Raw genomic sequence first — 27,973 nt, 5'->3', positions numbered from 1 at the left:
CTTCGCTCCAGTAGCACAGAGACCAGCGAGGGAGAAAAAGATAAATGTTCCCTCCCTCTCAGACTAAGAAGTGTGTGTGTGTGTGTGTGTGTGTGTGTGTGTGTGTGTGCGTGTGTGCGTGCGTGCGTGCGTGCGTGCGTGCGTGCGTGCGTGCGTGTGCTAGGGCTGTACATGTCAGTGTATGTTTGAGCAAGTATGTTCGTACGGGGACCCTGAACCGCTGTGGGGTTCGCTCAGTTTCGATTCATCCTTTGCCCATTTTTTTTTTTTCATAATCATGTCCAAATTAGTTTCGTTGGCCCTCGGTGCTTCGGCTGCTCCTGCAGTAATGACAGAAAGGGAAAAAAGGTTGGATTCCCAGTGCCTTCTTCCGCCTGCTGTCTATTACTCCAGTAATAGACTCATATTTTGCTGCACAAGCTCCAAGGTCAATCACAGGTTAAGTCAGGAGGGGGCAGATGGATTATTAGTATCAATACAGAGCTATCTTCTGAAATAGAGCAGCTGAGCAGAGTGCAGTTATCAAGGAAACCAAACGTTTCAGTGAACACACGCTTCAGTGGGGCGGAAAGGTCGATCTCCATTTGTTCCCACTTTGCTGCTTTCTCCTGCAGCCCTTTCTCGCTGCTCCATGTTTCTGCTGAGGATTAATACGTCACCTTTAAAGTAATCTAAACCTCCCCAAAACAAACATGCAGCCGCTAAAGGATTTGTTTGTGAATATTACAACTAAATCGAGGCAGATCACGTCAAATTAAACCTGCTAAGAGCAAATTTTCTGAACAACTTCTTCAAACATCTTTATACATTTAGGTAACATGAACACTTGCTATTGCATTTTGACATGTCTAGTCTTATGAGCAAGATGTAACAGAACCACTTTATGTAAACGGCAGGTCCTAAAACTGCCACTATTTTATCTTTATTTTTTTATTTTTTTGGGACAACTCAACCTCCCCTGAGTTGTGATGTCTGGCTCCTTTGAGGATTACATGCTGGTTTAGCAAAGCAGATTGATTAGGCTTCAAATGCTTCATCTCCATCTTATTGGTAGTGTGCACTGACTATCTGATATCTGATTAATAATCAAATCATATCAGCCTGATAATCATCCAGGCTGATATGGAATTAGAGGATGGTGTGCTTCACTTAATTGTAGTTTTTATCTATTCAGATAGTTGATAGCTGAGAGAAGACGTTTACCAACCTTTAGCAACCATAGTCATAAATACAGGGCGAACAAATGGTGACTTTCACACACTGGCATTTGTGCCCATATGTGAAATCGAATAGTCAGGTGTTTTTGTATTTGGGTTAACAACTTTAAGTTTAAATGATTGTTTAAGCCAATCATGAGTAGTTTTGTTGCTTAACTAAACCATAACAAGTTATTTTGTTTGTTTTTAAAACTAAACGCCTGATACAGTTTTAAAACGTGTAATATTAAAGTTTCACTTTCTCTTTTAGAAAGTAGTAAGTGCAGTTTGGCAAGTTAGAATGGAAGCAATAACAACTGAGAATTCCTCTTTTATCTAGTGATCATTTGAACTGTATTTAAAGGGCTGACCTTGGAGGAAACGGGCCGTAAGTCTGTCCAAATGGAAGAAATATATTATCAGCTTTGCAAAAATACAAGCAACTCAACCAAACGATACACGGACATGGATTTTTAGCAAAAATCCTGACACTGACCGTAAATACTCCCAATGAAGTGCAACTATAGTGTGGTTGCAAATAGTGGTCATGGCAAACTGAAATCAAACAATGGTTTGGTTGTGTTTGGGTTGAAAAACTAAATGATTTAGGTTATGGAAAGATTGTTACCTCTGTTAATAAAAAGATAAACATTGATTACAGGACTGTGAAGCCACAAAAAAGCTTTTGGTTCAAGATGAGAGTCAGGCATACTCGAAACTTCCACTGCATGAAATCAACTCCACAAAAAAGAAACATCTTGCAGTTTGTGAAACAGTCATGGGACAAGAGTAGAACGTACAAGTACACTGTACAAAATACATCATTAATAAAGCATTGTTTAATGAGCAAGAGTAAAAGTAATCACTGCGTTACCGAGCTTCCAGCGTTATCTGTTTCCTAAAAAAGATGCTGATGAATTTGACTGTGACACTTCATCTTAAGGGCACAACGGGAGGTTTGGACAGGATGGATTGCTAATGTAAAAAACATGACTTCCAATATATTGTTATGTAAGGCAGCAGTGACAGCTGACTTTCAGATAAAGGCCAAAATCAGTCTGACTTACCTTTTGTCCCTGTCTCGTGGCCTAAGAAACTTAACAATGTCAAACAAGCCCTGCAATCCAGACGAAGAGAAGTTAAATGATCTCATTTGAGCTGTAAAATATGTGACTGTACGGCCCTGAACCTTTCCACGACCTCAGCTGCATGTAGATTGTGGCTGAAATAAAGCAGGATGACCTTATAGTGCTGAGGGGAGTTTAAAAAATATAAATCAAAGTTGGAAATCTAATCAAAAGGTCCATTTAGGACTGCAAATCCTCCCAGACAAAGCAGTCATAGACACATCTCAGTAAAAGCCTGTACTCAAAAGGTTTGATCACATCTGCACTTTTAACAAAACTGAGTGTTTGTGTTTATAACATCTTATTGAAAAACATAGGTCGATGGAAAAATATGTTTTTCATTAGTTTAATGATTCTGAATAAGATTCTGAATAGGATGGAAAAGTTTGATAACAACACTGGATAACCAACTTGTCATAACAGGTCACTTTTCAAAGGCTCACCATGCTTTAGTTTTGGTATTTCAATTACCTGCTAATTTGTTTACTGATAAAAAAAGCAGCAACACGTCCCTTTTTTAAAGTGGCTCTTTTCTGATCATTTTCAGGTTGATATTTGTATTTAGTGTCTCTCCTGTGACATGTCTCCAAGCTTTAATGTTTAAAAAGCTCTTTATTTTTCTCACACTGCCTGTGCTGCAGCACCTCTTTTCACACTCTGTCTGAAACCAGAGCCCAGTCTGCTCTGATTGGTTAGCTGGCCGGCTCTGTTGTGGTTGGTCAACCGCTTAGAGATGTCCCGGCCCTTAGCCTATCACGTACAATGTGTTGGATTGTAGCAAATAGAAGCTGGAGTGTTACAGTACATAGTGATTGGGGGACTTTTGGGTTTGAGCCTTTAGACCATTTACATTTACATGCAACACTGAAAGGAAAGGGAAAACTCCAAAAAGGACTAAAGGGTCTCTTTAAAAAAATCAATATGATGCAGTTACTGAAGTTGCACTTGAGGCTTGAGATAATTGTATTTTCTTTAAATACAATATTTAAAATACAGAAATACAGAAAAATAAATAAGGCTAGGTAAAGGATATGAGACACATCAGTTTTACCATCTTGTAGATATGCCTTTATTGAATTCCATGTATACATGCTGCATTTTATATCAAATCAATACATCAAAACACAGGTGTCTATCGTGCCTAGACCATTATATAAACAACAATAAACAGAACACAGATGTTGATCCAGATAATATAGATCTTTTATTTTATTTACCGTGACATCAGTGACTGCTTGCTTGTCATACATTTCTTAACAGGGGCTCTGCAGGTTGCTATACTGTACACTGTGCTTTTAGATCATGTGTAAGCCAGAAATGTGTCAGGAAACACTTGGGGATGTTCATTTGGTTTGGCTCTGTCCTGTTGTATTACATTGATTACAGTTTTTTACATAAACGTGGAGTGCACATGTGCTTTCAGGCCCTTTTGGCCCTCAGTCTGTTTTGATTGTGTTCGAACTCTTTAATCATTAACTCTGCGGATGAAGGATGCAGGGAAATCGTAAAGTTGGGAGTCTTATCACTGCACTATTTGTTTGATACTAATATTAAAGACAAACGTATGATGAAGAGAAAGCAGGGCTGGGAGAAGTACTCAGATCTTGTTCTTAGGTAAAAGCAGAAGTACCAGAGTGTAATACTCAAGTAAAAGTCCTGAATTGAAAATGTTGCAAGTGTGAAAGTAAAAATATTGGCATCAAAATATAATTAATGTAACGTACCAAAAGTAAGTATTCTAAAATGTTCCATTTTAGAATAATATTATGTCATGTGTTTTGATGCATTAATGTGTTTATCAAAGCTGCAAGGTGCAGCTAGTTTGAATGACTTTGTATACTAGGTAAATGTACTAAGTCACGTTTCACCTCCGAGAGAAAGATCATATACCACCCTTTTCGCGTGGTTTTACTACTGTATTTCAGTAAAGTTTGTGACCCCCTCCCATGCGCTGCGCTGATGGGCAGCTCTCCAAAAAGGCGGCGCCAGTGACGTCTCCAAATCGGCCAAACCTTAAACCTGGCACTTGGTGCACTGGAGAGGGGATGTAGGGAAATATTAACGACAAACACGGGATCGGAGAAGTCTTTGGAGGAATATTGCGGAGGAATAAGCGCCGGGTGCATGTGACGTCCGTTTATAGGTTCACTTTTACGCGTCATGGTTCCTGTTTTTCTGCCTGTATTGACTGTGTGCTGCAGCAGCAACAGCGCAGTGGCAAAGGAGGTGCTGAAAACCGATACAAGTCCAAAACCTGCTGCATATCTTCTCCTCTGATCGTCACCTGGACCGAGTGACAGGTTTGTGACTAAGACTATGTTTGTATGACCAACTTTGCTGGAAAGAGAAACAGAAATAGTTTGACCACAGTGCATTTCAGAGTAAAAGGGACCTTCTGTCTGACATGTGCAGCTCTGCCCCTGAAAGTAAACTTGGTTTTATTTGCCTGATTAGAATCAGCTGGTGCTTTGTGATTTCGTACACAAACGCTAAACGGGGACATTAATACAATCATTTGCCATTATTTAGCCAGCTTTCTCTTGTTAAATTACTTACGAGGCAATAGGTTAAATGTGTTAAAGCAATGCATGTCAGAGGTGTTTTATAATACATCTGTAGAGCAGGTACTCCATTCATTGGACCAACTCTTAGATAAGATAAAATAAGATTAACCTTTATTAATCCCCGAGGGGAAATTCAGTTGTAAAAAGCAGCAACAAAGTAAGCGTGAAAAAAATTAAAGGGTTAGAAATAACCAACCCTTAGAAATATGACGATCAAGATAGCTACAAATACAATAAATATTAATTCAAAACTATAAAACGTTTTAAAGGCATTTATTACAGATATAATACGGAAACGTATTAATTGATGGTAATGTTGATGTTTTCTATATTGATTGAAAACACACCATGAAAGTCCATTGATGCATTGATGTGTTTAATGATGATGATGATTTACAAAAACATCAGTCAGTCTGTAGATGACAGAACATTTCACCACAAAGCGCATTTAATAGCATTTGTGGAGCCTTCACTCATACCACACAACCATCCTTAGCAGCAGAAGAAGTCATGGTATTACAAATATAATTTGTTTGCATATATCTCTTTTCTTTCATGTTGCCTTCAAACTGCATATTTAGTCATTTTAGTCGAAAACTCTCTGCCTTAAAGATGCCTACAGTTGTTCAGCAGCATAATAGAAAATCTAGTCTATAGTGACAGCATCTACTGGAAACATTTAGACAAAATGGGAAAAAAATTGGTATTTCCTGAAATAAATTAATGCCAATATGCGTCATTTGTAATATCCCAATAAAATATAATAAGAATGACTGTTTCATCCAAGATTTCACTGCCTCTGCGCAGATACACTGCAGCCAGCTTTTGCATTAAATAGTCTCCCTTTTGCTGATGCGTATCCTAGATCTGAAAAAGTTTGCAAAACACAAGCTGTATTTCAAACAGATCTGTCAGCTCAGGCTTACTCACATCGCTACAACTTATTACATTACTGTCGTCTGTTATAAAGGACTCTGGAAACCAGGACCTCTCAAGCCTTGAGTCTTGTTATCATGATTTGGCTATTTAATAAGGCCAGATTCCCTTTTCTACTTGCAAATAACTGAGTTCAGGGGGAGTCGAAAGTGTTTGCGTGTGGTAGGGAGGATGGAGGGAAGTCCTGCCGTTAACAGAAATAAGAAATCGGATTTAAAGCACATCCCCTTCCGCTCCCCGGGTTTCACCCACGTCGGCTAGCATTCCAACGGCCGGCGCCAAAAACTCTCCAAGGTCACACTGTTCAACAATTGTCCATACCTCCCACACTCCATCCACTGCTTGTCCATCGCCCAAGATACCCGAGTACACAGTGTAACTAAAACATGGCGCGGCAGGTTTTTTCCTCGCCCTCATTGGGTTTTTCCAGACGGCGGTGAGAGGAGGGTGTCGTTCCTCAGTGATAGTGCAGTCACTGTTTGGAGTGTCACAGTAAACAGGGTGAAAGTGAGCGTGGCCTCCTGTATGCATTCACTCTGTGTAGACGCGGTTTCCTGCAGACCTGACGATCCTGAATTGGTTGCGGACCTTTGAGAAGAAAACTGGTGTAATGTTATCCATTTTAAGTAGATGTCTGAGGAGTTGCACAAGAAGCTGTGTTGGTCAACATGAACTTGGTGAAAACCGTGGGATGGACTGATGCATACAGCTGCTTCCTGCTGTGCTCTTAAAATACTACGTCAGTAGTTTTGCATGTGTAACCTTGACTTCTGGATGTTTAACCCACTCCAGTATAGAGCTAAAATGATGCCATAATACTAACAGACACATACTTTGATAGTAAGTTAAACATTTCAGCATTTTCTAAAGTAATAGCAGACATTCAACAATTCCTGCTTCTTATATTCACTTTTCAAACCTAGCAACAACAAAATTAGGGAACACATTTCCAATCATTTTGTTCGTATTTAAGTGACTTGTTTGTATTTCAAGTTGGGAAAACACACACAACAAAACAGTGACTGTAAATCTACAAGTGTAGTAGAGCCCACATAAAAAAATAATAGAGCTTAACCTGGAACATTATTGGTTTAGGGTTTGGTTCACAAACAAAAGGCCTGCCATGAATGAATGCCAGTGTGACATGATAGGCTACTCGTCTGTGCTATTCAGGTTGTTGCAGTGGTTCAAACATTTAAAGAAGTACACTGAAAGTTGATGTGAACCTTTTTTGAAATACATTTATCTCTAAAGGATGAAATGTCTTTCATTAAGAAAGAAAACCAAATGTTTCTATAACATACCATCTAAAACCTACTGTAGTATCTTAATAGAAGCGTTGCTAACCAGGTTGTGTCTATAATTGGATTATATTGAATAAAACTCTACATAACACCACAGTTCAGTTTAGGGCTGCACGATATTGAAAAAAACTGACATTGCAATATTTTTTCCCCCTGCGATATATGTTGCGTTTTTTTAAACTATATTTAACCGGATGAAAGATATTAATCACGGACGTCTGGATCTTAACTGGTTGACTCATCATACCTTAAGTCATGATCTAACATGTCATGATAATGCAGGTTGCTTACCCTCAAATAAGGGGGTTCATCTGTGAATGAAGAAGAGTGGTGTCTAGAAGGGATCCAAGAGATTAAACGTGTTACATTAAACTATAGGAAGCTTCATTATCACATTAGGGAATTAACATACGTGACCAAATAGATAATTTAACGTTGTATTCCACAATTAAAACCTTTTTTGTGCAAATAGCAGCAAAGTATTGGACATCTTTTAAACAACATTATAAAAATTAAGAACAGCTATACACCAGCTCCTTGATGCCGTTTTGAACCTTTCTCATATGGTGTAACACCGGCAAAGGCATCTGAAATAGTTGTTTGCTGTGCATGCAGACTCAGAGCTTGCATGTCACTCCACTCAAGTACCCCTGACATGAGAGCCGCGCAACTTTTTCTTTTTGTAGCAAGCAGCAAAATAATTGTACCATGACGTATTTGAGTTAATATACCTACTTAATATCGAACGCCCTAAAAAAAAAAAAAAAAAAAAAAAAAAAAGCTAAAATAAAAAATCTCACGTCCCTGCGATGTGAATATCGCGCATGCGCATATCGCGGTTATCGCCATGACACGGTATATCGTTCAGCCCTAGTTCAGTTGTTGTTGGCTGCTGTTCAACTGATGGTGTGATAGTCAGCGGCCCTGCTACTGTTGGATAGGCTTTGGAAGTCACTTGATTTAAAAAGAAATAACATGTTTCAAGTATGTGGTTTTTTGGTCATTAAAGGAAATCTTTGACTTGTATAAAGGGATGCGCTTTATTTTTATTTTAGGGCCAGCATCATGAAGGATGGAGGTCACGCTTTGAGGTTTATTTAACGTTTAGGTAGATGTGTTTTGGGTGCTATTTCTGTATTATTTAAAGCTCTATAACATCTAGCTGCGCATGGAGATATAAAAGGCGAAACCAGTAGGATTAGTTGGTTGCAGTTTGTTAACACAACATTAAAAGTAGTACCCTCCTCCCTCGTTTTAAAACGGCTTTCTTGTTTGGTCTTTCTCCTTTTCTGAGTTTGCATTTTTCTGCCCATTTGGTAGCTAATTATTGGATCCGTGCTTACATCTGACGCCCCGAAACACCGAAACACAACAACATCTAGGAAGAAGGGAGGGTCTTGTCTGACCATCTTGTCACTTCTAACGGGTCACAAGTTCACATTTTTGTTTTTAAGAAAGATCCTTTTCATTGTGTGGCTTTCTGCTGTAACCAAATTGAATGGATAAATTAATCCAAATTGAGCCCACTCGAGATACCCTCATCTTTTTGCCATGTGACTTTAGGATGGCAGAAAGAGAAAAATAGGGACTTTCGCGTCTTTTAGGGCTCATAAACTGACTGTTATTCTCGCCAAAACGTTTACCAAGTTACTCGAATTGGTGTTTTGTGTATATATACTACAGTTTAAAAAAGCAGACATAAAATCTGAGCAAACAGAAAATGCACATACTCATACACAATATTTTAATAACAAATAGATTAACCTACATAAAAAACGAGAACCAATGAACCAAAGAAACTGAACACCATATAGCAAGTTCAGGCAGGTGTATAGATTCAAAGTATTCGAAAAAAATAAGAAATACAATATACTCTTTCTTTCTTTTTGTTTGTTTCAGTAACATTGTAATCCCAATCTTTTAGAATTCAAGATTATTCAAGTAATCGATTACAAATGTTTGATGTAACTGAAAGGGAATACAGTTTTTGTATCCTGATGCATCCCCTTACATGTAATACGTTTTTTACCAAAGCGTGTTAATATGATCATGTAATGTCTTTTATTTTTCGAGAAAAGAGAGACACTTAAGGCTCAAAAGAAGATGGTTTGCTGGGAATTTGGTGTAGTTACTGAGTACAGTAGATGGGCCCGAGCTGCCAGACAGGGAGACAGTGCAGCAGGAGTACGGCTACAATTACTCCAATTGGGGGACACTATAATCAATCTGTCCGTCCCTCTGAAGCCTCTCGCTGTCAGGCTCCTCTGTGAGACGGAAATAGCTCCGTCCAGATCCCATGTAATCCGTCCAGCTCTTCAATTCAACACCACCCTTCTCCTCCAGCAGCTCCTTGTTGGCTTTGTGAGAATGGGCCGGCTAATGGGGGTCTTTGTGTTTCGGTATGTGCTGCTGGCCGGTAGCCTTGTTCTAAGGAAAGGAGGGCTCCATGCCTCTTTTTATTCACAAGAAATAACCAGGTTTTTTATGTAGTGGCCTGCAAAACATGCTCTCCAGGGAGACGTATTTGGACTCATGATATTTTGTGTTGCTGAATCATGCTTTGTTAAAGCCTGTAACAGCAATGTGGGACCTCTAGACCTTTTCATGTGGATGTGTTGAGGCAGAATTGTTAAAGAGACGCTCCAACAAAGAGATTTGTGTTCGTGAAAGACGGACACCTTTTGACCTAATCTTCTTTCTTGTAAAGGGGGGCCTACCTCTGACGGTATCACCAGATTCTTTCTGCCCATTATTACTAAATGAAAAACGTATTTCTGCAGTGCAAACAGAGTTTTGGATTAGGGCTGCTCAATTATGGCAAAAATCATAATCTCGATTATTTTGGTCAATAATTGATATCATGATTATTAAAAACGATTATCCATTTACTTTGAAAACATCAATTTATTGGAGAAAAAAATGTGAAGAGTATGTTTTTAACAGTTGATTACCCTGAACTTTAAGTATAATTCAACTGAAAAGCCATTAAAAAAAAATTATTTGAAAAAAATAAATAAAGTAATAATAATAATAATACAAAGATAATCTTTTTATTTTTATTACGTTGTTTTCGTAATCGTTGCAAGCCATAATCGTAATTGTGATTAAAAAAAGTTCCAGGTTCTTCATTGTTGTTGATTCATGAATCATTATGGAGCGCCAGTTTATTACAACATGCTTGGACTAGATGTGGAAACTCATGTCCTAAAATATTGTAGCTCAAAGTGTAAATTACTGAATAAAAGAATCCGTCCAGCTTTTATATTTATTGCTCAGACTTACAGTATTGGTACAGTATGCTCTTGATCCGAATAATTTAAACATACCAGTAGAAAGCTTTAAATGTATTTATATTACTAAGTTTACAAGCATCAAGCAGGAAGGAAAGTCAGAGGTTGAGGATGTTCATAAAATAATAAATAATAAACAAATCATAAAATGTAGGAAAATATTGATAACACATCATAAATAAAGTATTGATTAGGATGTTGTGCAGTGTAACTACCTCCATTCTTGATTTATCTATTGATCATTTGATTCTTTTTTCATTCTGTAAAATGTCAGATAATCAGAGAAAAATATACTTGTAACTTTTAATTAGATAACATTTGTAAAAAGATATTGATTTATAAAAAGAGACACTTATTGGTTAATTAAACTCAATGAGAAACGTACATCTAGCCATATAGGTGAAGACGGCAATATTTTCTGAAAAAAAAGCTTTTTATTGTGTATTTTTATTATTTGTTTTACTTTTTGCTGACAAAAACAGCTCCAATGTAAAACATGTTCTTGCTTCCATACATCATGCTTCACTGTGAAATGTAATGTGAAACCTTGACATCATTTCCTCTCCTCAATGTTTGTCACTGTCATCTATCATTGCCCTAACCACATTTCCTAGGTTCTTTTTAGATACCCATATGTGTTTAGCTCCATGTAATCATTTTAAAACGTTCTGTTTTCACTTGAAATTCAATGTTAAGAGTTACTATTAGTTCATGTGATTTTTAAGTGTATTCTTGTAGTGAGAAAATGATGGTTAAAAATTGCACAGAGAGCTGTCATGCAGTCTGCTGCTGCTGAAGTATAAGACTCTTAATTGTGTCATTGGTTCAAGTAGGTATCAGATCAGCACAACTTGTCCTATGAAAGAGACAGATTGTGGCGTTTTCATGCATCTTTAGTACAAGAAAGCACTGTTCAAAGTGGGGTTGAAACTTTAAAAGAAGACATAAGCTGTTACTAAGTTTAAACATTAATTTACTACAAAAACAGAATACAAAAAATGCGTTTATTTAAAATCAGGTCAGTGAGGGTGCTTGTTACGCAACACAATTTTGGGTAAAAGTTCAATCAACTACAGAGGAAATTGTTTTTTTTAATAGTTTGATTGTTTATTGACAGAAATCTGTGATTATCCAACCATTGGGTTACATTGGGTTAGATTGGGTTAGATTTCCTTCAATGTGTTTTCATATATTGTGTGAGTGTGAGTCAGTAAAAATTAACAGAGGAAAGGGCAGCTTTGATGGCCTGTTTGTTTAAAACCAGATCAGTGGCTGAATGAATCAGTGAAATAAAAGACAGACTTGCATTGAGACAGTGCCCTTTGACCTTTGTTTTCCTGCTGGTTTGCCATGGAAAGCTGCCATGAACACCAGTGTGTCCAAAGCTCAAACCTCTTACAAAACACATTTTCACATAGTCGATGGGTAAAAGTCGAACTGTTGAGCCACGAATATTGCAGGAAAAAAGTGAGTCTTCAAACTTTTTGATGTCTTCTTATTCAGTGTTTTAGCCTATGGATGAGTGAACTTTAATCTCACACTCTCAAATCATTGTATTAATGTCAGACTGTGGATTTATTTTGAGTAAATCTACGCTCAGAGAGTTTAATTCTGGCAAGTCTGAGAAGATAATAACTTGTCCAATGTCAACCAGAATGTGGGCAATTAGTTTTACTTTAATTATATGTATTTATTGTGCATTCCATGGTTATACTCAATAGTAGAACTTCATGAGATACAGAATCCAACCCTCTGTCTGCGTAGTTGTTTGTTTTATAAATCTTTATCTACATATGTTGGTTTAGCTCTTGAAATTCAATTTTCATGGCCGCAATAACATTTTATTTTAGGGTATCAGTCGATTATACTGACAGTATTATTCACGGTCACTCACAACAAATGGTACGTCAGAATAATGAATGCAAGAAGACACCAAGTATGATTGAGGCTAACTTGACAATCATCTCTGCCAGTAAGTGTCAAGTAATTTTAAAGCAGCAAATCCAAACTGGAAAATTATAAAGAAATATTTTTATCTTGATCTCCGGTTATATCTTCAAATATTTATTGATTTTTAAACCCGTATCTAGAAATTATTTTATGTCGGTTCCTCATTCAAGGTTTAAAATGTTGACCCAAGGCTTATTACTCCTAGATGGACGTAATGTGTGTGGACAAAATATTAGTATTTCTGGTTGAATAGTTCTTAATCATTCAGTCACACTGTCTACATACTTGCTTGTGGTAACTTGGACTGTACTGTACTGTAGGTGGTTAGTCTTATTCGATTCTCAGTGCATGTCCCTAGATTTGCAGAAGCGTTAAACCCCTTTCTGTATCTAAATTCAGGGGATGAACTAGAACCTTTAACTTGAGCCACACCAGCCTCAAAGAGAACAAAACTAATGGGGCATTTAATTGCTTGAAAGTGTCAAAGTTTCCAAGTCACTAGGATGTTCCCCCTAAAAATAGAAACTTGGACGAGTTCCATTAAATCTGAGTTTACAGTACCAACTGTCATGTTTAACATCAACACATGATGGACAACTGACACAAAATAGTTAATGGCAGGTATCTATATAAATGTATCTGTAACTCCCTGTTATTAAAATCATGTTTGGACTGATTATGTGCAAAATGTGGCCATGTGACACTCGTGGGACACATTTAAAGAACCTTGTGTCCTCCAAATTGAGGAAAAAAGAAGCTGTTTGGCGGTATTTTCGGAGAGATTTGGAGTAGCATTTTATTATGAGACACCTTTTTCGGTCTAATTCAGGGCATACTTTCAAAGTGCTTGTACCACAAACAGGTAAAAGTGCATTGTTTTGCTAAAGGCCACTTCGACCTGACATGTGTGATTCACATGTTGACGGTTGCTGCGATGGACCTTGCGACTGTTTGGCATGGTGTGTCCTGCCCACTATGCAGTTTTTGGAAGATTTCGAATAACACAATCTGAGTTTTACTTCTACAGTAAATCCAGTGTTTAAAAATCATCATCACAATTAGCAATCAATACTTGAGAATACATGATAATAAACTCTAACCTATCGTCAAATCTGCGCTATTAATGATGGATTTTGTAAATCCATTTCCTGCTTGACAATGCCCTCATGATCGCCCAATTCTCTGCCAGGTTTTATTGGCAACTTGGACTTCAGGAAGGGAGGACGTTTTAACAGTTTGTTTCTTTTAATCTTTTTATAATACTGACTGCTAACTCCAAAGAAGAGGCAGAAAATCCCCCAAACACTATTTAACCCCCAAGCCTTGCAGGAATTGCAGCTGTGCGTTTGGACTTGTGATTGCTGCAGTCTGAGGTTCATTGTGCAGCTAGTGTCTGCTGTACTGTTGATTTTCACATTGATTAACCAGTTGATGGCTTCTCTGGCACAGTTTGGTTACTGTGAGATATCACATACACAGATAATGCCGTGCTTTTATATCCTCAGAACAAATGTTCATAGTTGAAATACACTGTTAATACATGGAGAGCTTTTCCTTTCACCGTTGACACTGTAAGGAAGCTGTTGCTTAATTTTACCTTTTTATGTGCATCAATAAAATACCTGTTTGTATCAACTTCTGTGAGAACATTTCAGACTCCTTGGACTACACCTGTCTATATGTAGTACCTACGAAGTACTGCGAAGTACCTTAGGGGTGTAGTTTTGGGTATTCATACAGTCTCAACGTGCAGAGCTAAAAAGCAGTAATCAAATTGAGCCCCCAGTTACTTTGGTTTTTATGTATTTAGGTTCATAGAAAGAGTTTTAGAGTAGTCCCCCCAATTGAAATGGGATAACAATGTGTGTTTTCATCCCTTGTCCCCATGCGCTAGCAGGATCTCATTAAACCTCTCGTTGTGATGCACTCGGTAAAGAAAACATGCCATTATCTTGTGTTGTGTGCTTTCTTGAGTAACAATATTGATAGGTACATGTCCTGTGTCTCTGACGCAATAAAACCTTAAAGATACGCAATGAACTTGACATTGCTGCAATGTTTCAAAAGTACAATTGGTTGTGGGTGTGTGCATGCCTGTGTGTGTTAAACCATTCTTATAGCAATGACATAATATATCCATACAGAGCCATCCAGAGCCAGAGTCATATGAAACGTACAGTATTTCTGCAATTTAATTTGTATCATCTCTCCGAACACAGCTTAATACTATCTTGTTCAAATGTAATAGTTGTGTTAAAAGTGTATTTTTTATTAAGCTGTCTCACTTTACTCAATTTAAAAAAAAGTTATTATTTCAAAATTCATGAATACAACCATCATGCTAACATGCTCACAATAACAATGCTAACATTTGAATGTTTGCCAGGTATTTAACGTTCACCAGCATAGCTTGGTGTGTAAGCATGCTAACATGATGATATTGACAACGGTAACATTCTGATGCTACCTGACATGTTATGTCCACTGCCTTAGCTTAGTGTGTTAGCATTCCCTCATAAACACTAACTAAAAGTGCAGCTCAGACTGACAAACATTTTTTAACCATAACAGTTTTTCTCCCCCTTTGTCCCAGGACTTGTCTTTACTGGAACATGCAGTAGAGGAACCAGCTATAGTATCTTATTCATAAACACTGTGAAACTACTAAAATTCACCCTGACATGGACTCCTCCCCCAGGCTGGATGCTGACCCGTTAACACTGCTTCAGCTACAGGAGGTGGACTCTAGCAAATCCTCAGAGAGGTCAAGCTCCCCGGGAATCATATCCGCCTCGTACAGCCCTCCTCTGGGCATGGATAGCCACACTGTCTGCATCCAGTCTCCCTACACGGATAGCAGCCATGAGTACGGCAATGGACCTTTAACCTTCTACAGCCCGTCTGTACTCGGCTATGCCAGGCTGCCCATCACTGACAGCCCGTCCCCTCTGTGCCCCGCGCTTAGCCCATCAGCCTTCTGGCCCTCCAACAACCACCCCAACATGCCCTCACTGACTCCGCGCTGCCCTCAGCCTCTCGTCTACAATGATCACAGCCCACATGCTCCCTGGCTGGAGCACAAAACCCACAGCATCAACGCTAGCAGGTATGTTTATTGACATTGATCCATTGATAGACGTGTATAGCGATAATACTTAGGACAAAAGGCTGTTTGGTGCGTGCCTATTAAGCTTCATGAAAACGATAGGAGGCTTTTGTCGCGACTGATGATAGAGTTTCAAGGGAAAAGTGGTCAAAGATGAATGGATTCAGTATTTTCTGGATTCTTTGTTTAAACAGTATTTTGGCCAAGACTTCCCTTTCCATGTTCCCGACAATTACAGCCCAATTAGCAACTTCAGTAAATAGACATCGTCTGCTACCGGATTGTTCAAAAATACCCAAGCTCAATAGAAAGCAAGGTCACCAGATGATGCAACCAAAGCCAATAATAAAAAGATAATGTTGACTATTAACTCATGTTGATAACCTGTCATGTGTTTTTGTGTAAATTAATAAAAACAAATAAATAAGAGAAATGCGTCCTTTTCAGTCCTTTTTAAAAGAAACAGAATTGAAATCGGTCTTAGTGTTTGCATGATTTTTACAAATGCCTGTTGGCTCATTAGGAATTCAGTGATAATGCCTTTCTTCTATACCCCGAATTTGATGAAAACGACTCAAGCACGTACAGTTCTGTGCTATTATATAAAAAGTTTAGGGGGAAAACGTGCAAGATTGCATTTAGTTGAGGAGGGACAAGAAAGGTTTAATGTAGGTTTTTTAACATAAAGATTTTATTTTTTCCCCTATCAGTTAGATACATGTGTAGGTATAGAGCCCTTTTAACAGCAGCCATCTAAAGTTTCTCCAATGCTACTGTAGATAAGCCCTTGACGTTGGTGATGGTTTGGTGTTGGAGTGATGAATAGGCGAAGCAATGACAACATAAACAGACAAAATAGTTACGGTGGTTTTAGTATTCTTCAGCTAACATGATCGTTGGATAATAGCAGAGCCTGTGCAAAGAATCCAGTAAAATATTTAGTGTTGAGATGGAGTTGCAACATATTATAATAACCAATAGACTGACATTGAAACACTGATTCTATTGGATGGATTTACTCTCCCCACAACATTTCATTTACATCCCTGCCTCTACTTCATATTCGGGGTCATTCTCTATACTTGACAGTCACAGTGAAACTGGCCTCGGATGCTTGAGACTTTTATACCCATTATTTTTCAATGATGAATCCTCTAGTTTCTTCATGCAATTTTTCAGTTGGCTGCAATGTGGTTGTGGAGAACTTTTTAGCAAAAGAGTAGCTGTTAGATGACTAATGACAGGTAAACTTCCAGATGTCAAGTTGTCCCTTTTCACAATGTCTCTGTTTCTTCCTGCAGCTCCATCATCAGCTGTAACAAGCCGCTGGGGAAGGGAGTGGAAGGCATGGACTCCTCTTTGTGTTCGTCTGCGGTCGGGAAGGCGGACATGCACTTCTGCGCCGTGTGCCACGACTACGCCTCCGGGTACCACTATGGAGTGTGGTCCTGCGAGGGCTGCAAGGCCTTTTTTAAGAGGAGTATCCAAGGTATAAACTTTGTCTTTCAGTCAATAACAAGTCACCATCTCTTCATGTTCCTCATCCATTGAAGTGTCTTCTTTCCTTGAATCCTTAGGACACAATGACTACATCTGCCCCGCCACAAATCAATGCACTATCGACAAGAACAGACGTAAAAGCTGCCAGGCCTGCCGCCTACGGAAATGCTACGAAGTGGGCATGATGAAGTGCGGTAGGTTCTCACCTCTTTTACCGGGGTCCTTGATATAGCAAAAGAAAGTGGAACAACTTATCCCTTGTGTGGGGATTGGGTCAAATTGCCCACTGTTACATTTTTACTAAAAGAAAATGATACAAGAATATTTTCTCAACCTTAGCCTTTGCTTATTTTGGGTAATGATCATGTACAAGAAACAGAAATCCACATGTTAAATGTATGGGGCCCATTTGTGGCCTTTATCCAGTGTTTGCCCCGCATACTGAGACACACAGAAACACTCTCACGGCCCGTCCACACAGCGGCGTGCGTTGACGCTTCACCATTCACTTTGAATGGGGTGACGTCACTTTTCGCCGAACTGCATCGTGGGAAGTGACGTGGAGCGTTGCTGGCGTGGCTCGCTGCAAAAGTTGAGCAATGTTCAACTTTTGACGCCTCGGCAGAAGCGTCAGCCAATCGAATCATATGCCAGTACAAGCTCTAGCCAATCAAACCGCTGCTTGTGTGTCAGGGGCGGGAGATTCATGTGATTGGATGTTGGTCGAGTTTCAGACACGCCCGCCGGCAAGCGTCAACGCACGCCACTGTGTGGACGGGCCGTCAGTCTTAGCTAGTCCTTCTCACACATGCATCTCACACATTGTTACAATCTAAGCACTAAGAATCTGCCTCTTTACCCTCTGTAGTGTGGGAACCTTCACAGTATTATTCCTCATTCTAACCATTTCTCATGTTTCTTGCCCTGTACCCTCACACCTGCACATAAGAGGAGGGTCAAAACAGATGAGTGACTATGTGTTTATAGGGCACTTCAACTACAATCCTCCACCAGCAATATGAGCTCAGAGGGACTTGGAGCTAATAGTGCTGTGGAAGATATTTTCTGAAAAACTTTGATAATTTAGAGCCAAATTCTCAGTAGGCCACTGGCAATCATTTTGTTCAATGTTATATCAGAGATGTATTTTTCAGACATGCTATATTTCATCAACAGTGACTAAGACAGTGTGCATTTTGAACTTTTTGAACATTACAGCATGGAAACATGTCACACAATATCGAATCAGAATCAGAATCAGAAACAGGTTTATTATCATGTAGGTTTACACGTACGAGGAATTTGACTTGGTGTCGTGGTGCATACATAAAAGTAAAACAAGAATTAAAAACACAGGTAGAGAACTAGAAAAATATTAAAAATAATAAAAAACAGAGTAAAATATAACAGTATTTACATTGCAATGAAATGGAATAAGAAGGAATAAAATATGGAATAAAAATCGGCAGTAATAAAAAAAAGAAAAACAGATATTGTTGTACATTGTGATGTACAATATAGATATGAACCTGGAAATCAGCATAATTGCCCTCAAGGCAAGTAGCCAATATTTTTGCCCTATTGTGGTTGTATTGGTTATTTTACACTAAACAAGAACAATGTACACATAAAGTACAAAGGGTACAAAGTATGGTCATGTGACTCTCTGTCTCTTGCTCCAGGTGTAAGGCGTGAGCGCTGCAGCTACAGAGGAGCCCGTCTCCGCCGTGGGGGGCTCCAGCCTCGGGCCCCCGCGGGTAGGGGTTTGGTCAGGGTGGGGCTGGCTTCCCGTGCCCCAAGGCATCTCCACCTAGAGGTTCCTATCGTCCCTGTGGACCCCCTCCCTCAGATGTGCCATGCTCACCACTCAGCCATGGGCCCAGAGGAGTTCATCTCCCGCATCATGGAGGCGGAGCCGCCGGAGATCTACCTCATGGAGGACATGAAGAAGCCCTTCACCGAGGCCAGCATGATGATGTCCCTCACCAACCTGGCAGACAAGGAACTGGTCCTCATGATCTGCTGGGCCAAAAAGATCCCTGGTAAGATACAAACATTAGCGCAAATCATTTTTAAATTAAAGATGTCCACAATTGAAATCCTATTTAATTTAATTTATAAATATCTTTTTTTTCTTAAAAACTACGAACATTGTTTGTTCAATAGAATTGTACCTGTTTGTTAAGATTAAATGTACTAAATACATGAAACATATAATAATTAAATGTAGATTGTGGTTTATTATTTATTTATTAGGAATTTGCTTTGTTGTATAATGGTTCATACATAAATACAGTAAGAGGAATTGGGCTATGTAAAATAGGTGCAACAATAAAACTATTTAAATAAACAAACCATTTTTATTTATATTTTTGATATGTTATAAAACAAGCTAAAAACTTGAAGCAATGCTAAAATCACATCTTACGTGTTTTATAAAATCTAGCGCATGACATTAATTCAGTTTAGCTGTTGATAATTATATAGTTTCTATTTGACCTTTGCCCTTATTTGTATCCATAATGAAAACACTGGAACATGGAAAATCTACTTCATTCTTTTGAAAACTCCATATTTCCTGCTCTTTGTTGTTTCTTTTGGATGTAAATGTTTCCATTGCATTGTGCATATATTAATTCTTAATTCAGTCTATTTTTATACTTGAGGAACATCCACTTAATCACAGACCGGTTTACATGTCATCAAATAAGACTGGAGGCATTCGGTGTGGCCTTTCTGAGTGAAAGAGCCATGTTGGGTTAGGGTCAGGATAAACTCTAGGATCAGTGGAAGCAGTTTGGCTCTGATTAACAACGTGTGGAAGTCAGGTGAAAACCAGCAAACCAGACTGAGGGTTATAAAGGTAAAAACAAAGCTGCGGCTACAGTAAACACATCTTCCACTCATCATTCATGTTGGTGTGTCAGATGCTGCGTGGGAAGGTTGAATAAAAAAACAAGTGACAGAATTGTTGCATGGATAAACAGAGACCAACGGTAGGAAATCATTATCAACCTCTCTATCATTTTTTGTCTTCTATGAATTTATTTATTTCTCACATGGTCCTGATTCTCTTCTTCCACTTTCCTGTCCCTTTTTATGTTTCCTTCTCCTTGCCTTTCCTCTCTTAGCCAGTGTTCAGCCCAGCAGGTAACTCCCCAGCAGAGGTGTTAATGTGAGGGGTTCACAAAGACTCCCCGTTTTTTGAATAACGACCATATTCCACCATTTCTTTTCCAGCGGAGGTGGGGATGAGTGTGCATTGTCTGCTTTATGAAACATCTAAGAAAGTACAGACAGCTGAGCGAGGCGCAGTGAAGCTAAATACATAGTGAGGTCATTGTTAGATCCTGTAGTGCTCTAGAGTCTATGGCACAAGGGCGTTTCTCTGTCTTTAATATAACTCTTAGAAGGTTGGTTGATAGGCTCCTTTGAAAACCTCATTTAGTTGATGTAGTTTCATAAAAAAAAGGCAAAAGTACCTTTGGTTAACTCCCAATATTGTTTTATATTCACATGTTGTAGCTTTTTAGCTTGCCGACAATATATTAAAGAGTAATTGCGTGCATCCTGATTGTCCTGGCAAAAATATTTGAGAAACAATCCTAAATAAGATCATAAATAATAGGTCCCCTCTGTACAGATATCATAGAAATCAAATAAAACAAGAGCCATATTGTGTGGATCTGTTCTTTCTTACATTATTTATTATCTTTTTTGTTTTTATAATTCTCAATTTGTCCCTTCTCTATCATGACATACTGTACTGTATGAGCTACAGAACTTTTTCAACTCTCTAAATCGGAAAGTGTTTTTACGACAATGGAAACTCCTCGCTGATTGTAAGTTTTCTCATTGTGATCCGTGATGAGTCATTTTTTGTCCCCTTATATTCTGAATCCAGGTAGGATATTCATTTGAGGTGTGTGGTAATTCTGTGTTTCTCTTTATTCCGTTTCCTCAGGCTTTATGGAGCTGAGTCTAGCAGACCAGATCCACCTGCTGAAGTGCTGCTGGCTGGAGGTCCTGATGTTGGGCCTGATGTGGAGGTCTGTGGACCATCCTGGAAAACTCATCTTCTCTCCAGACTTCAAACTCAACAGGTAGGTTTGAAGTCCAACTTTCATAATTCACACCTTAGCAGTCGAATAAACAAATAGCTGATTTGTTTAAGAGCTCTCACAGTTTTTACGAAGTATTTTTGGGCCTATGTGCCGATCAGCTGATGTCTTTGTGACAACCTCTTTGCTCTTCTACTCCAACATGCTAAGGCTTTTGCTAGCAGAGATTGTTCCTCATAAGCATGAGTTGTGTGTGTTCACCCAACCCATCCTCACTCCCAGGTCAGCCTATGTTGACGTTATGTCAAGTCCCCTGTGTCGGCTTTTTCCAACGCAAGAGGGGGGCGGCCGTGTCGGCTTTTTCCAACGCAAGAGGGGGGCGGCCGTGTCGGCTTTTTCCAACGCAAGGGGGGGGGGGGGGGGGCCTTAGCGTACATTTTCAACTTTCCGGGATGTCCATAGGCTTCTATATACTGTAGCTCCCTCCTATGTTGTAGACGACTTGAGATCGCGAGCGAATGCTACCCGCAGATCCATTCTCACAGCGTTTATCAACCTTCTTCTTACTCAATATCAAGCCACACTTATTGTTTTTACTTCTTTATTTTAATTGAATAATGTAGGACTTTTGTTGCCGTCAGTTATGGGGAGAGTAGGGGCTCAGAATACTGAAATCTGTATTGTTTCATCGTTTTTTCCTTCTAATTTTGTATTATTTTCTAAACCACACACTGTTATTTACTCAACAATAACACATAATTATCCTTGTGTTTATTTATTTGTTCGATTAATAAACACAAGTTGGAGTCCGTCAGGACCGAGGGTCGGAGCAGCTCATAGTAGCCTAGTTGCTTTAGAGAATTTTACACCCGGAAGTAAGTATTCTCTGTGATTGGATATTTGAGTGTGTTGCCAGGCAACGCAATAATTTACAAACTCTTCAACTACAACCCTAATTATATTTAAAAACATTTTAGAAGGCCTCACGAAATACTTTAATGTAAATTACAATTTAAATGTGAAGGGATGTGTGTAATGTGGTGATTGACATTTTTCACCCACGGATCTATGGGTTGGGGTATTGTTCCGCACGGACATTTTAGTTAACCAGACTTCCTGTTGATGTGAAATACGAAAACATTTTTTGTGAATAAAATAATACTTTATTCCGAGTTTGCTTGCTTTTCTCTTAGGAGGTCATCACAGAACGACATTGTAATACACGGTTCGGCTGCATTAAATATTACATAATGTGTAATATTTAATGCAGCGAACTACGGCAGATATGATATCTGCCATGGTTGGCTATTTATAGAGCCCTGATGAGAAGACTTCTAGACAAACAGGAAGAACTGCCGCCAAAACTGAATATGTGACGTGGACAGTGTTGGGCAAGTTACTTTTAAAAAGTAACTAGTAATAGTTATTGCTCTCAAAAAAGTAACTAGTTACTTTATTAGTTACTAAATTATAAAAGTAACAAGTTACTTTACTTTAAAAATAATAACAATAAAAATACAAGTTTTTGTGTTGTTTTTTGCTGGCAACAGACTCGACCGTTGGGATGGGCAGCATGTCCTCAACAACATACCTGGCAATCAATCTGTTTAGTTGACTCTGGGTGACATGTGGCGATTTAAAACAATCTTTTTTTGGCTGTTTAGATGGTGTCGCTCCTTCTGGGTCACTGCCGGTGGTTGATACTGTGGGGTCTTTGGCGACTAGTTGTATAGCCCCATTTACATTACTTAGGTGCTTCAGGAGATTGGCATTGCTGTTTTTCGATGTGGACGATGCTTTCTGTCCTGCACACAGTGGTTATATTTCCAAGTTGCAAATGCGCTGCTGCTCTCGCTGACACTTGCATCTGCCATCGTGTATGTGTGTGTGACCTGTGTGCTGATAGTGAGCGTTGCTGTGTATGTGTGTTAGCATTAGCAAGTGTTCGTGTGTGTGTGTATTTTCCCCATAAGGCAAGACCCGCCCAATTCTGTCTCTGATTGGCTTACCCTGAAATGTTACCCCGCCTTAACCAATCATCACTCCTCTCTGGTCACTTTCACTTTTCCATGGTGCTGTGAGAGGACATCGCTGTATTCGCCTGTAAGTTACATCCGCAGGGAGATTCGGTTCAGTTCCATCACATAATGTAACGCAGTAACGCACCCATTTAAATCACACTATAACGGTGTTACTTAATGGGAATAGGTAACTAGTAACGCTATTAGTTACCGCAAAAAGTAGTTGGGTTACAGTAACCCAACTACTTTTTGTCCCAACACTGGACATGGATCATAAATATATCAGCAATTAAACGAAATCTTCAATTTCTCTTCACAATATAAGTCTCCTCGCAGTATCAATACTAATTCGGCTGACTTTTATATTTGATCCAATCAGTATATTGGTATATTTACACCATAACGGTTCACAGCTGATAGAAAGTGGTTAAAGAATGTTATTGAAATGTATTATTTGTATTATTAGATATTAATAGGAGACACAGACCGACAAACTAATAAGGCTTTATTTAAACATTAAAGAATACTTTAGGTTAAAGTCCATGTAATGTCCAAAATAAATGTTATTCTGTGTTAATAAATCGCTTCATCACTTTCCACTGTTTCATTTGACATATCAACATCAATGATTCTTTCCATAAATACCCCCCAAATAACATGAAATGTGTGCCACTTTCCCGTGTTATTCCGCTCCGGTAGCAAAAAGCTTGCCAGCCATTAACCCAGCTGTGTGACGTCACACGTGGCAAACACCAGCCTCGTCTAGATTGTTTGTTTTGTATCCTTCCGCTATTTTCGCTCAACATATGTGTAACCGGACCTCGCTAAACTTTTTTTATCTAACAATTCATGATGGGGAAGCGATGTGTAGTTGTGAGCTGTGAATGTTTCCTGGTTGCTATAAACATTGATCATGGGTGCTGGAAGATTGTGCACAAAACTCGGGTCAGAATTAAGTTACTACAGGTGTTATGCCAGCTTGAGCTAAATGTCACCAAAGTACAGTGAACTTGACTGAAATATATAAAAGTTGAAGTGAAATAAGTAATGCCAAAAATGAATTACGTCTGAATATCTTTATTATTTTTACCACTTTTAATTATTTGTGGGCTCGCACATACCAAAATAGACTAATGTACACTGCAATAAAGATCAAATGTTACAAGTGAAAAATTAACAAAAGAACCCTTTTTTATTTATCAAACAGTAAATTAATACAATCTTACAAACTTGTGATTTGGAAAATGTTGTTATATTTACATGTTTCTTTGGAAAAATAATATTGTAAATGATGTACTTTGTAAATTATTTACATCATGCGAAACCATTTTAACCAGTTCAGCTGCATGACTTATGTCAAATTACAGATTTGGCCATTGAAATCCCCGATAGCGGCCTCCCGGTTCAGGGTAAATCTTCCGTATCTCGGTTACAGCACATGCAGGCAGCGGGACTCTGATTTTTGGGCCGAGTACACCCCAGCACCAACGTACAAACTGTCGATAAGCTGTATATCGATACTTCCTAATGAAAAAAAAGTATACAGATTATAAATATATTTGGAGAAAAATAAAATGTTATGTAGTACTATTATGTAGCAATGGTTACAAATTGGCTTATAACATGATATTTGTATTTTACTTGTACAAAATAAATATGAGGTTATACATGACTGCTTGACAGAATCATAGACCTCTTATATATTTCCTCACATGTGTAGTTGTTTCTTTTCCCAAGCATACATTGAACTTGCATACACAGAAAAAATAAAAGCCAAGCTGTTTTTGACTTCTTGAAAGAGTTTAATGGTATCTTTAAAAGTGTACCATATCTGTAGCGACTAAAAGTATTATATGAAAGCAAAGCTGCAATAGGCAGTTGGGTCAATCAATATTTACTTACTGGTGTAGTGGGCCATCAACTGCTCTGTGTTGTTGTTTGTATTGAAGATACGCTATTTTCAGTGTCCAAACACTGAGACAGCCTTCTCTAAAGCCTGGGTGGCTAATAATGCACCTTGGTTTCTCGTCGGTGTCTTCTATCTGGCAGAGTCCTGCACGGGTCTGATTTTCAAGACCCGCTCCCGCCCCGCACCCGTGACGTGCAGTACCGAACCCGCCCCGCTACCCGCACATATTGCCAATTAGTTCCGCAACCCGACCCGACCCGCCGGCACAAGATCCGCAACCCGACCCGAACCCGCATATATATAAGCAGTGACAACGTGCAATTATTAACACACGCAGTTGCATATTTGGCTCAAAAAGCCTGGGATGTTGTTTATTTTCTCCATCTAGGTTGACACCAAAAGCCTCCCAGACGTTGGATTTCGCTCTTGAAGAAGAGTTATTGAAAATGGTGTATTTTCCGCTAGAGAGCTTCACCTCAGCCATTCAGAATGTGGTGCGCTCAGCAGCAGATAGATGCACTGCAGAGGTTATGATTATGCTCGGTCCCGCGGAGGAGAGGTCTGAGGATTTAAACATTAAACTAAAATATTATTGTTTAAATATATTTATTATGCAACACCCGCAACCGGACCCGCATCATCTTTGTTTTACCCAGAAGCGAACCCGGAAAAAAGCGTTTGAAAAAATACCACCCGCAAATCACCTTTTTTGCGGGTCACCCGTCGGGTACCCGCGGATACCTGACCCGATGCAGGACTCTGCTATCTGGTCAGTAGGTTGCAAACTGTCTATTTGTTCCATCACCTGCCAGATCTCTCTGCAGCATACACATTCATCTGCAGTGGGCATGCTTTCACAGCATTGACATGTACACCTGAATATTGTACATAACATTAAAAAAAAAAACAATATCTGCCGGACGTGTGAGGAACAGATGACAAATTAAGATCGACATTTAGTGCAGGTCAAATTAAATAAAACAGAATTTACCATTCAGTATTGCCGACTCGAGTCTCGCCGGCTGCGGAATCCGCTTCTCTTTCACAAGTTTCTGCCTCGTATTTCGATTGCCGGGCAGGAGGCTCGTACTGATAAGGCAAGATGCCTTGAAGTGAAAGGCTAGGTTCACTCTCTACTTCTGTAACTGAATCCAGATAACCCACCGAATCTGAGCTTGAATGATCGCTCTCGCTGTCGCTGTCTGAAGTTGTCGCGTTGCTTGCCATTTGGACTGATTTGATCAAATGGCAATGTTTGCCACGTGTGACGTCACCGCTCGTTCGGGAGTGATCGGGGGCGTACTCGGCAAACTTCGGAACCAACATCGGTTTTTAACGTATATGTCATTTAATTATGACCAAACTTTAAACATTTTTATTTATTTTTATTCTGGTGATATCTAAACTACATGTTAAAAAACACCTGTGTTAGATGCATTACATGGCCTTTAAGGTTTATTTTGAATAAGAAAAAAGCTTAGGGGGTATAAATATTAAGCCTGACAAAGTACTAATATATTGCTTTCCTGCAATGTAAATTGCTGTATGTTTAAGCACTTATTTTAACTAATATTATACATATGTATTATACTCTTATAAGATGTATGTAGATAGTATAAGAAATGTGCAGAATACGACAGTTTAATGGTGGAGGTATACACACATATTGATAGATGTCTTGTATGCACTGTTGAGGAACCTGCGACCCAAGTTTTTCATCTCCGACCTTGTCAGGTATTGAACATTCAATAAATAAAGAACACAGAATTATTAAATAAAACACAGAATTTGTGTGATTATACTAAATGATTTACAAATAAACACCACTGCATATTTACAACTGTTACACATGCTGATGTAACGCAAATGTTTCCAACTTGGGATCAATAAAGAATATCTTATCTTAAGATGATCGATGGCTACTGCCATATTTCAATCAATCAATCAATCAATCAATGTTTATTTATATAGCCCAATATCACAAATGTTACATTTGTCTCAGTGGACTTCACAGTTTGTACAGAATATCAGTATGACAATACGACACCCTCTGTCCTTAGACCCTCACATCGTACAAGGAAAAACTTCCAGAGAAAACCCCACAGTTTAAAGGGAAAAATGGGAGAAACCTCAGGGAGAGCAACAGAGGAGGGATCCCTCTCCCAGGACGGACAGACGTGCAATAGATGCCGTGTGTAAATTGAAAAGATAATACATTTGCAACATAGGTAGTCCAAATGTTTTGAAATGCATGTGTGTATAATAAGAAGATGAATCCACGAGGATATCCATCCAGGACTTATGATCCAGGACCGCAGCCACGTCTCAAGATCCAGGACTCGCAATCCATGACACAGGACCGCAGGATCATCCATGACTCCGGATCCCGGCGTATATAGACACCAAAAAGAAAGACATTTGGGGAAGCTGGGTTAATCGGAACATGAGAGTACACAGGTATAGACAGAGAGAAGGAAGAAGTAAGATGTCCCCCGACAAACTAAGCCTATATCAGCAAAACTAGGGGCTGAATCTAATCAGCCCTAACTATAAGCTTTATCAAAAAGGAAAGTCTTAAGCGCACTCTTAAAAACGGATAGGGTGTCTGCCGTCCGAACACAAACTGGAAGCTGATTCCACAAAAGTGGAGCTTGATAAGAAAAGGCTCTGGCTCCCATTGTACTTTTAGAGACTCTAGGAACAACCAACAACCCTGCATTCTTGGAACGCAAAAATTTGCAAAATGTGCCTCTGAACCTTGACAAGTGCATGTTTCAGGCTTATCAATTAACAACAGGAGGGGTCACAGACATAAGACCAGCTGTTAAATAAAGCTCTTCTGACCTTAGCTGGCATGTGGGTATATATATTAATGCTGCCCATTATGGGCACAAGCAATTTTCCCCCATTTATTAATTATATGTTTTAATGTGAGTGTTTCCTATCCCCTAAACCTCCAGGGATGTACACAGTTTAATACTGGCAACTTCTTATAATGGGAAATACGAA

At 39.0% G+C, this 27,973-nt stretch overlaps 1 protein-coding gene across 6 annotated transcripts in view; it reads left to right on the top strand.

Moving 5' to 3' along the window:
* esr2b (estrogen receptor 2b) overlaps positions 1–27,973 on the top strand; it is an 87,924-nt gene that overhangs the window by 49,296 nt on the left and 10,655 nt on the right. Inside the window, exons 1-6 of one of the 6 annotated variants that reach the window (XM_079692690.1) lie at positions 4,341–4,623; positions 15,066–15,473; positions 16,775–16,962; positions 17,051–17,167; positions 18,656–19,015; positions 20,938–21,076. In XM_079692690.1, the coding sequence (XP_079548816.1) occupies positions 15,181–15,473; positions 16,775–16,962; positions 17,051–17,167; positions 18,656–19,015; positions 20,938–21,076 (1,097 nt within the window). In that variant the 5' untranslated portion in view covers positions 4,341–4,623; positions 15,066–15,180. Of the gene's footprint in view, positions 1–4,340; positions 4,624–11,751; positions 11,885–14,960; positions 15,474–16,774; positions 16,963–17,050; positions 17,168–18,655; positions 19,016–20,937; positions 21,077–27,973 lie in introns of those variants that run through there. The other 5 variants (XM_079692688.1, XM_079692687.1, XM_079692692.1 and 2 more) reach the window with 5 other exon arrangements.

The sequence above is a fragment of the Notothenia rossii genome (genome assembly GCF_949606895.1).
Source record: "Notothenia rossii genome assembly, chromosome: 7".
NCBI classification, from domain to species: Eukaryota; Metazoa; Chordata; class Actinopteri; order Perciformes; family Nototheniidae; genus Notothenia; species Notothenia rossii.
This window is presented reverse-complemented; position numbering and strand designations above follow the sequence as displayed.